Source organism: Prionailurus bengalensis, chromosome A2 (assembly GCF_016509475.1).
Source record: "Prionailurus bengalensis isolate Pbe53 chromosome A2, Fcat_Pben_1.1_paternal_pri, whole genome shotgun sequence".
In the NCBI taxonomy this organism is placed as follows: domain Eukaryota; kingdom Metazoa; phylum Chordata; class Mammalia; order Carnivora; family Felidae; genus Prionailurus; species Prionailurus bengalensis.
In genome coordinates, this window is record NC_057348.1 from 156,048,535 (window position 1) to 156,059,509 (window position 10,975).

Sequence of the window (10,975 nt, forward strand, 5' to 3'; positions counted from 1 at the left end):
TTCTTAGTTCATTTTTTTTGTTCACTGAATGTTTTCTGTTTGAACTCTGTTCAAGAACAAGAAAGATCAAGAGCTGTGAATTCAGTGTAGAAATTATGAAGATGTTGCACTGAAGACAGGGGAATGGAAGAGCCTCAGTAGTTATTTATGACTTTCAAGATCCATCTTGCATGGTGATAAACTTCTGTGAAGAACCCTTCACTTCCCAGGGTGATACTTCCTTTGGCCCAGGACAAGATTCCATGCAACCTCCCATCACAGATGGCCGGGGCAGCTGAAACTTCCTGCCAGAGAGAAGGAATAGGAGGTCAATGTTGCTTTGTCCTCATGGGACAAGAATAAATCCAAAGAGGTGGTATATTATAGTTGCAGAGGCATCTAAAGGACGGGACTCATTTGTTTTTGAAAGGTAACAACCGTCTCTTCACGTCCACCTAGATCTCACCTCTCTTGGTTCAAGCTCAAGCCCAAACTGAATGGAAGAAAGAGGAGAAGGGACAAATGATTCCACCCAGAGTCTTTCCCATTGTAAAATGAGGGAAGGGGAACTAATGACAAACCCAAAATCTCGGGGGAGAGAGGAGAGGGACTCCAGGCCTTTTGGATGAGTGCCATGTGATTTTCCTCAACTACCTTCAAAGTCCCCTTGCTATCTTTCTGTCTGAAGAAAGTTACCTTAGTTCTAGATAAGATGTTTAAAGGTTGTCCCACACACATGATGCGTGCTGCCATTATTTGTCCCACCATGTTCTGGCAGTCATTGAGGGGGAGAGAATATTGGTTTATCCAAGTCAGGATGTCAGGGTCGCTGACTGTGGGGAAAAGGAAGACAAATAACATCTAGTCACTCTGCTTATCACACATACTCTTGTAATCGGCTCCTATTTTGAGAAATCCTTCTTAGGGTTTCTCATTCAATATCTGTGTCAAATCAGTAGATTCAGAACATGATGTCCCCCTCACATCAGAAATCAGATCTGTAGTTCCCTCTCTACTTGCCTAATTTAGAAACCTTTCAAAACCCATGAAAAGATTATAAATGACATAAAAGCAGTCAGACACAAAGCCATTGTCCCTAAGAAACCTTTATTTTTGGCATCGAATTTTTTACATTTAATCATAAAGGGAAAAAAACTATTTTTAATGTGTCTGAAGCTGTTTTTTAATGAAATAGATTGTTTAAAAGTGGATTATTTGTAAGTGTATGAAGTTATGGTGCTCATCTTCCTCATAGTGATTGTTACTCAGCTGTTAACCTTAGGATGCAAGGATTCTGACCACAGTATTAAAGAATTCTAATCTCTGGTGGAGAGTGACAAGGAGGAAGGAAACAACAAAACTGATTAGAGATTGCTCAAACTAAGCCTAGTGTCGCTTATGGAGCAGAATTTTTCTCATAGTGTATCCAACCTAATGTCCTAAAACACAAAGTGTCAGGTCAGACAAGAAAGAGGGGAGTTATGTTCAGTTTTAAGTTTTTATGGGAATTGAATTGAAATGAATAGAATAAGCTAGGTGAAAGTAACCAAGTACTTGAAATAATGAATTCCTAACAAATATTTGAAGCCTTGCACCAAAGAGCTTACAGAATTATTTTGTCACTGTGATTCTGACATGAAGAACCTATGTGATAAAACCTTCATTTGATTTTATTTTGTTTTCAAATGATATGTAATAAATTATTTTTTGATTACTTTGAATAAGGCTTGTAAAGTCAAGGATAAAAACTGTAAACTTCAATTTGCTTAGAAAAAAAATATTCATTTAGATTCCCAGGAATGTTGCTTCTGAATTAAAAATGAAATTGCCAAATACTGAGAATATCAAAGTTCTCACTTTTTATTTGTTTTTTTTGTTTATTTGTTTTTGTTTTTGTTTTGTTTTACAGGAAAGATAGGAGTGTTCTGTGGCTATCAGCCCAGGGTTTAAACTTGATTAATATCATGACATTTGCCTCAGTGAACACAGTTTCATCGAGCTGATCAATCAGTGTCACTTTTTAAAGTCAGCCAATCAGACCACCTGCAATAAACATGCCTCAAAGTGCCAAGCAGTGAACAACAATCTCACACAACAACCATGCCTCTATAGACATCAACCCCCTTAAGCTTCTTAAAGTCTTGTAATCCCTGTTCAAAAAACTTCTCCCAAACCGCATATAGTCCCAGTACTCTGCTCTGCTCAGGGAGACTTTGTCTGCTCAGCATTGTTCTTCCTCACTGTGATCAGCAATAAATTTAGCTTTATCACTTCATTTCAGATATTGAGTGGTGCCCCCATCATCCTTTGACAATACAGAGAGCCCGATGGGTTACTAGCAGCCACATGAAGTAAAGGCCACCAACAGTCAACAGATGCGTAAGAAAGCAACTCTCTTCCTCAAGTGCCCGTGGTGAGACATGCTTCTGCAGAGACCAGGTCCCCTCTGCCCATGCCAATGAGAGCTGAGAGGCTGGAGACATGTGTGCCTGAAGCAGAGGCTGTGGCAGTTTTTCCCACTGGTAGGTCGGGCCAGAGAGACACCAACAGTATGTCATAATCAAGTCCCCTGTGCATGCCCTGGTGTCCACTTCTAAGGGGGGACTGTTGGATGAAGCAGCAGGTATAAAAGTTGCCTTCTGTGTATAGGAGCAGCTCCCTCAGCCACCCCCACCTCTCCGGGTCCACCTGAGTGAATCGTATCGATATAGGTGTGGTTGTCTGCGGCGGGGGATGGGGAGTATCTTCTGCCAGCTCCCCACATGCTCTGTTTTTGTTTTCCCACTGCTGCTTGATGAATTGCTTGCTGGACTGTCAGCAGCCATCAAGAAGACAGTGAGCTACCCTCCCACAAGATGCTTTGATACTGTCTTTAGAGTGAGGACTCCTGGTTCCCCCAACCATTATTTGAATTCAGTTCCCCAGACTCTGGTCTTGAATGTTCTAGAGATACCACAGTTCCTGTGGCTCTACTCATTGGTATCAGATTGGCTGCCCTGTATCAGCCTCTTCGGATTTTATCTCTCGGCAGGATAAAGTCCTGGCAGTAATCACGAGGGTCAGGAACATTACCTCATAGCTGCCATTCCCTTCATGTAAATCCCTCCACATTTTCCCCAACTCCAAAACCTCCTCAGGATGAAGAACAGAGTCGAACACTTACGGTTTTTGTATCCATTCCAAGTCCAGGTTGGGATAAAGCAGGAATCGTTAAATGCTAAGTGTTCCATAGATATGGCTATGGTTCCCACGTGGGAGTTGAGCGCAGCAGCCTTGGACAATTTTATCAGCATCAGGTCATTCTCCAGAGATTGTGCTTTGAATTCAGGGGAGGGCACAATCAGTGAGTAATTCCGTATCTGCTCTTTCTTATTTTTGACGCTGGGTTGATAAACTCCCAGTCGGATTTTAACACTTTGGAAGAAAAAGGTCAAGGAGATAGAGAAGAGCAGGGTCAAAGAATGTCAGAACCACAAAAATGCCAGAACTGACCCCCCCCCCCAATCATCTTAATTTTGTCTCTCAGACTTGAAAACTGAAGTGACCTGCTTTGGTTTGTGAAAGACTACTAATAGTTTATGGGGTTGTAGAGTCTAGAGTCAGTGTGTATATAAAACCTGGGGTGTATCTGCCACCTCGAGTGCACTTGGTACAGTCTAGTATTGTTTATTATTATTATTATTATTATTATTATTAAGATTTGGAAAACATGCATAGGCAGGTGATAGAGATGTGCCCGCACTCCATTGTCCCAAGCAGCTCTTGAGCAAGTGTATTGAACCCTTCACTTCTGGATATTCTTAGGTATCTCCCAGCCCCTCTATAGCCCCCATGTCATTATATTTATGATGTGCTGCCTACTTTTATCACTGATTCCCAAGGCTCTTAATCTATCAGGATGCCCACTTATCATTTTCCATTATATTCCCTGGACACATTCCAACATACGCGCTTCTACACCAGGAGTCCAATCATGCTACGGATACAAGAGCCATTTCCTACAAAAACCATTCATGCATTAGATCTGGCTGAGAGAAGAACATCAAGTTTTCCAACTCCAGTTCTTGGGAGGGGATGAACTGTCTTTACTTCATATTTCTTATGATGTGCAGAGCAGAGATCCCATCTGTGTTTGGGGTTTTTGTTTGTTTTATGTTTTGTGTTTTTTTTCAAAACTTTATCTTTTTATTTAAAGTCAAGGTAGTTAACATGGGGCGCCTGGGTGGCGCAGTCGGTTGAGCGTCCGACTTCAGCCAGGTCACGATCTCGCGGTCCGGGAGTTCGAGCCCCGCGTCGGGCTCTGGGCTGATGGCTCAGAGCCTGGAACCTGTTTCCGATTCTGTGTCTCCCTCTCTCTCTGCCCCTCCCCCGTTCATGCTCTGTCTCTCTCTGTCCCAAAAATAAAAATAAACGTTGAAAAAAGAAAAAAAAATTTAAAGTCAAGGTAGTTAACATATACTATAGTATTTGGTTTCAGGAGTAGAATTCAGTGATTCATCGCTTACATACAACACCCAGTGCTCATCCCAACATGTGCCCTCAATAATGCCCATCACCCATTTAGCCCATCCCCCCTCCAGCAACTCCATTTGTTCTCTATATTTAAGATATGGTTTGTCTTCCTGTTTTTATCTTATTTTATTTTTCCTTCCTTTCCCCTATGTTCATCTTTTGTTTCTTTAATTCCACATAGGAGTGAAATCACATATTTATCTTTCTCTGACCGACTTATTTCACTTAGCATAATACACTCTAGTTCCATCCATGTTGTTGCAAATGGAAAAATTTCATTCTTTTTGATTGCCAAGTAACATTCCATTATATATATATATATATTCCATACATATATATATATATTCCATTATATATATTCCATATATCTATATTCCAAATATATATTCCATATATATCTATATTCCATATCTATATATATTCCATATCTATATATTCCATGTCTATATATATTCCATATCTATATGTTCCATATCTATATATATTACATATCTATATATATTCCATATCTATATATTCCATATATCTATATATTCCATATATCTATATATTCCATATATCTATATATATCACATCTTCTTTATCCGTTCATCAGTCATGGACATTTGAGCTCTTTCCATAATTTGGTTATTGTTGATAATGCCATTATAAATATTGGGGTGCATTTGCCTTCAAATCAGCATTTTTGTATCCTTTGGATAAATACCTAGTAGTGAAATTGCTAGTTCGTAGGGTAGCTCTGTTTTTAATTTTTTGAGTAACCTCCATACTGTGTTTTCTGAGTGGCTGCACCAGTTTGCATTCCCACCAACAGTGGAAAAGAGTTCCCCTTTCCCTGCATCCTTGCCAACATCTGTTGTTTCCTGAGTTGTTAATTTTAGCTGTTCTGACAGGTGTGAGTTGGTACCTCACTGTGGTTTTGATCTGTATTTCTCTGATGATGAGTGATATTGAGCATCTTTTCATGTGTCTATTAGCCATCTGGATGTCTTCTTTGGAAAAGTGTTCATGTCTTTTGCCCATTTCATCACTGGATTATTTGTTTTTTAGGTGTTGAGTTTGATAAGTTCTTTGTACATTTTGGATACTAATCCTTTATCTGATATGTCATTTACAAATATCTTCTCCCATTCTGTCGGTTGCCTTTTCGTTCTGCTGATTGTTTCCTTTGCTGTGCAGAAGGTTTTATCTTGATGAGGTCCCAATAGTTCATTTTTGCTTTCGTTTCCCTTGCCTTTGGAGAGTGTTTAGTAAGAAGTTGCTGCGGCCAGGATCAAAGAGGTTGCTGCCTGTTTTCTCCTTTAGAATTTTGATGCTTTCCTGTCTCATATTTAGGTCTTTAATCCATTTTGAATTTATTTTTGTGTATAGTATAAGAAAGTGGTCCAGTTTTATTCTTCTGCATGTTGCTGTCCAGTTCTCCCAGCACCATTTGCTGAAGAGACTGTCTTTTTTCCTTCGACATTCTTTCCTGTTTTGTTGAAGATTAGTTGGCCATAGATTTGTGGGTTCTCTATTCTGTTCTATTGATCTGTGTGTCTGTTTTTGTGCCAGTACCATACTGTCTTAATGATTACAACTTTAATAATACAGCTTGAAGTCCAGAATTGTGGTGTCTCCAACTTTGGTTTTCTTTTTCAACATTACTTCGCTTATTTGGGATCTTTTCTACACAAATTTTAGAATTATTTGTTCTAGCTCTGCAAAGAATGCTGGTGTTATTTTGACAGGGATTGTATTGAATGTGTAGATTGCTTTGGGTAGTACAGACATTTTAATAATATTTGTTTTCCTATCTATGAGCATAGACTGTTTTTCCATTTCTTGGTATCTTCTTCAATTTCTTTCATAAGATTTCTATAGTTTTCAGTATACAGATCTCTTTCCTCTTTGTTTAGGTTTATTCCTGGGTATCTTATGGTTTTGGTGCGGTTGTAAATGGGATCAATTCCTTGATTTCCTCTCCTGCTACTGCATTATTGGTGTATGGAAATGCAACTGATTTCTGTATGTTGATTTCATTTTATTTTTTTTAACATATTTATTTATTTTGAGAGAAAGAGGGAGATAGAGAATCCCAAGCAGGCTCCTCACTCAGCACAGAGCCCCAGATGGGGCTTGAACTTATGAACCATGAGATCATGACTTTCGCCAAAATTGGGAATCAGATGCTTAATGAACTGAGCCACCCAAGCACCCCACTGTATGTTGATTATATATCTTGTGACTTTGCTGAATTCATGTATCAGTTCTAGAAATTATTTGGTCGAGTCCTTTGAGTTTTCCACAAAGAGTATCATGTCATCTGCGAAGAGTAAAAGTTTGACTTCTTCCTTGCCAATTTGTATGCCTTTTATTGTCTGATTACTGAAGCTAGGACTTCCAGATGTTGAAGAACAGTGCTGGGAGTGGACATCTCTGTCGTGTTCTTGACCTTGGGGAAAAAGCTCTCAGTTTTTCTGTATTGAGGATGATATTAGCTGTGGGTCTTTGTATATGCCCTTTACGATGTTGAGGTATGTTCCTTCTATCCCTACTTTCTTGAGGGTTTTTATCAAGAAAGGATGCTGTATTTTGTCAAATGCTTTTTCTGCATCTATTAAGAGGATCATATGGTTCTTATCCTTTCTTTAATTAAGGTGATGAATCACATTGATTTGTGAATACTGAGCCAGCCCTGCTGCCCAGGAATAAATCCTACTTGATCATGGTGAATAATTCTTTTAACATACTGTTGAATTCAATTTGCTAGTATCTTGTTGAGAATTTTTTCATCCAGCTTCCTCAGGGATATTGACTGTAATTCTCATTTTTAGTGGGGTCTTTGATTTTGGAATCAGTGTAATTATAGCTTCATAGAATGAGTTTGGAAGCTTTCCTTCCATTTCTATTTTTTGGAACAATAAGAAGAATAGGTATTAACTCTTCTTTAAAGGTCTGGTAGAATTCCCCTGGGAAGCCATCTGGCCCAGGACTCTTGTTTGTTGGGAGATTTTTGATTACTGATTCAATTTCTTTGCTGGTTATGGGTCTGTTTAAATTTTATATTTCTGGGGCACCTGGGTAGCTCAGTCAGTTAAGCGTCCATCTTCAGCTCAGGTCATGATCTCACGGTCTGTGAGTTCAAAGCCCGCATCGGGCTCTGTGCTGACAGCTCAGAGCCTAGAGCCTGCTTCAGATTCTGTCTCCCTCTCTCTCCGCCCCTCCCCCTCTCACACTCTGTCTCTCACTCTCAAAAATAAATAAACATTAAAATTTTTTTTTAAGTTTTATATTTCTTCCTGTTTCAGTTTTGGTTGTGCATGAGTTTCCAGGAATTTTTCCATTTCTTCCAGACTGTCCAGTTTGTTGGCATATAATTTTTCAGAGTATTCTCTTATAATTGTTTGTATTTGATGTGTTGGTTGTGATCTCTCCTCCTTCATTCATGATTTTATCATGATTTATTTTATTTGGGTCCTCTCTCTTTTCTTTGTGATACATCTGGCTAGGGGTTTATCAATTTTATTCTTTCAAAGAACCAGCATTTAGTTTCATTGATCTGTTCTACTGGGGTTTTTTGTTTGTTTGTTTGTTTGTTTGTTTCTGTATCATTTATTTCTGTTCTAATCTTTATTTTTTTTCCTTCTTCTTCTGGCTTTAGGTTTTATTTGCTGCTCCTTTTCTAGCACCTTTTAGATGTAAGGTTAGGTTGTGTATTTGGGACCTTTCTTGCTTCTTGAGATAGGTCTGAATTGCAATGTACTGAATGCAATTGTAATCCTCTTAGGGCTGCCTTTGTGGCATCCCAAAGGCTTTGGGCTGTCATGTTTTCATTTTCTTTTGCTCCCATGTACTTTTTAATTCTTTCATTGATTTCCTGATTAACCCATTCATTCTTTAGTAGGATGTTCTTTAGCCTCCATGTATTTGGGGGCTTTCCAAATTTTTTCTGTGGTTGATTTTAAGTGTTACAGCATTGTTATCTGAAAATACACATGGTATGATCTCAGTCTTTTTGTACCTGTTGAAGGTTGATTTGTGACCCAGTATGTGTTCTATTCTGGAGAATGTTCCATTTGTACTTGAGAAGAATCTGTATTCTTCTGCTTTAGGATGAAATGTTTTGAATATATCTGTTAAGTACATCTAGCCCAGTGTCATTCAAAGCCATTGTTTCCTTGGTGATTTTCTGCTTCAGTCCATTGCTGTAAGTGAGGTGTTAAAGACCCCTACTATTAGGGTATTTTTATCAATGGGTTTCTTTATGTTTGTTATTAACTGACTTATATATTTGGGGGCATATATATATGTGTATATATATATATATGTGTATATATATATATATATATATATATAATATTAGTTATTCTCCATGAGAGAGTTTCCTGACACCTTCCTATTGATCTCCTCTTAAGCCACCCAAATGGGTGTTACTTTTCCCATTGGGAAGGATATCCTCTCTCTTTCTGGGTCTTCTGGTTCCTTTAGAATGTCATTAAGACTTGCCGGGATATCCTATAAGACTTGCTTTTCTTTAAATAGATCCCTCCCAGTCCCAAGAACAAAGGGATACTTACGGTAAGGGGCAGTGGGCAGCTGTCAGTACCCACTCAGGGTGAATGAGAGTCCCCACACAGGGTTCTGGGCTGGACTGCAAGTAGACCATGTAAGGAATAGTAAAATCTTCTGGTAAGTTCAGCTTATCAGCTTCAGACTCTCTGGCCAAAATGACTCCTAAAGAATTGACAGAATCACAGGTAGAGAGAGAGTCAAACAGGTTGTGGGGCAACACTTAGGGTAGTTTTTTTCAGCCTAAGGTTTTCAGAGATAATACCAAGGACTTCAAATTATTTTAAACATCTTTTTAAAAATCAGAGAGAATCACGCATGCCACCCAAGCTATATGCTTCAGGGACATTGTCTTTGGTTGAGAAGGAAGCATATTAACATTAACTCATGGGCTGATCAGGAACTCTTGACTGGTAGTGTGGTGTATTATAAAAATGGGGGGAAGTGAATTATTCCTTTCAAAACATTATTTTTAATTAACATGCCAACCAAGCATGGAAGTAATGATTGCATACCACCTGCCTTTGGTAGTGAGGGGATGGAAAGGCTTTGGGCAGGGCCCCGGGGCCTCCAGTGCACTGCCCCCGGCCTGCCTGCCTTCCCTGCCCACACTTCTGAGTCCATCTGCCAGGCAGAGGGAAGCATGGCTGTCCAGGGAAAGTGGCAGGCTAAGGTATCACACATTCGATCCTCAGGAAAGAGTGGGGCACTATAGTGACATATTCCAACTTGCTCACAGGTCTCAGAGGGGATGGGAGAGCCCGCTGATGGGATAAGTCACATGGCTAGAGATTCCTTTTGTTTTTTTCAACAGTTAATTGAAGGAAATTCCTGCCTCTTCCTGTCTCTTCAGCTGTGGCTGACTGCTTCCCCTTCTGACCCTCCCAACCCTCCTGACCACTGTCCCATCCCTCGCCAGGAGGCCCAGGCCAGCCACTCACCAGCTGCACTCAGGAGAGTGAAGATGAGACAGGGCTTCATGGCGAGCAGTGATCTTGCACTGGATCAAGCTGTAAATGTCCCAATCCTTAGTCCAAGTGCCCTTGGCAAAGACAGCTGGGGAGAAACATTAACTGGGGGTTAGGAGGAGAAGCAAAAATCTTATAGCAGTCTTGAAACTAGGGCTCAAACCCCAATTGTATAAGGCCTGGTTGGGCGCTGTCTCTGATCTGGGTGCAAGAGAGGAAGTAGCAGACCAAGTCAAACCCCTGGTGCTTCTTCTCTGATCCCAAATATCTCAGGAGTTATGATGTATCTGCTGACATTTTTCCTCCCTCTCTGTGACATAGCCTTTCTTTGTTGTCCCCTCCTCCCTTTGTGACTGGGTCCCCTCTCTCTCTGCCCTCACTTGCTGTCTCCCTTCTTCTAAAGAGTCCCTCTGCCATTCTTAGAGACTCATCAAACACTGGGATGTGAAATAAATGTAACAAGCCTTTCCCCACCCCCATTTTCATCATGAGGCAGCTGTGGTCCTCATGGAAGTTACTGACAAAGTCAGGACTCGGCCCTGAGTCTCTAGATTTTCTCTGCCATATCGAACTTTATCTGAGCCCTGTGCTCCCAGAAGACAGTGGCTGTCAAAAATCCTGTGGCACTTTTGTGCGCAGGGAAATGGCTTACCACAAAGAATTACCCTTCCACACACGAGTTACTAGAGACTCCATCCACTCTTTCTCATGGCTCCTGTAGAGCTTGGGATGACTCCCCTGTTTACCTGTGACAAGGCCAAACACCTTTCCCAGTTTGCTTGTAACTGCTGAGGTGGCCAGACAGACCCTCCAACTTCCCCATTCTTCATCTCACGAATGATTAGCTAGGCTTAGAACTCTTTATTACCTTGCAACTGGCTACACATAGAGAAAACACTTTCTGTTCAGCTGAGAAGTCCCGACTGGAAAATAATTGTTTTTGTTTTGTTTTGTTTTGTTTTGTT

At 40.2% G+C, this 10,975-nt stretch overlaps 1 protein-coding gene across 1 annotated transcript; it reads right to left on the minus strand.

Annotated features, from left to right (window-relative positions):
• Window positions 1-10,499, minus strand: LOC122488421 (probable inactive serine protease 58). Its single transcript, XM_043589751.1, has 5 exons — window positions 9,984-10,499; window positions 9,051-9,207; window positions 3,143-3,393; window positions 676-812; window positions 1-284 (listed from the first exon to the last, which is right to left on the minus strand). Exons 1-5 carry the CDS (start codon window positions 10,021-10,023, stop codon window positions 135-137), a joined length of 735 nt encoding a protein of 244 aa, XP_043445686.1. The 5' UTR covers window positions 10,024-10,499; the 3' UTR covers window positions 1-134.
• Window positions 10,500-10,975: the final 476 nt, after the last annotated feature.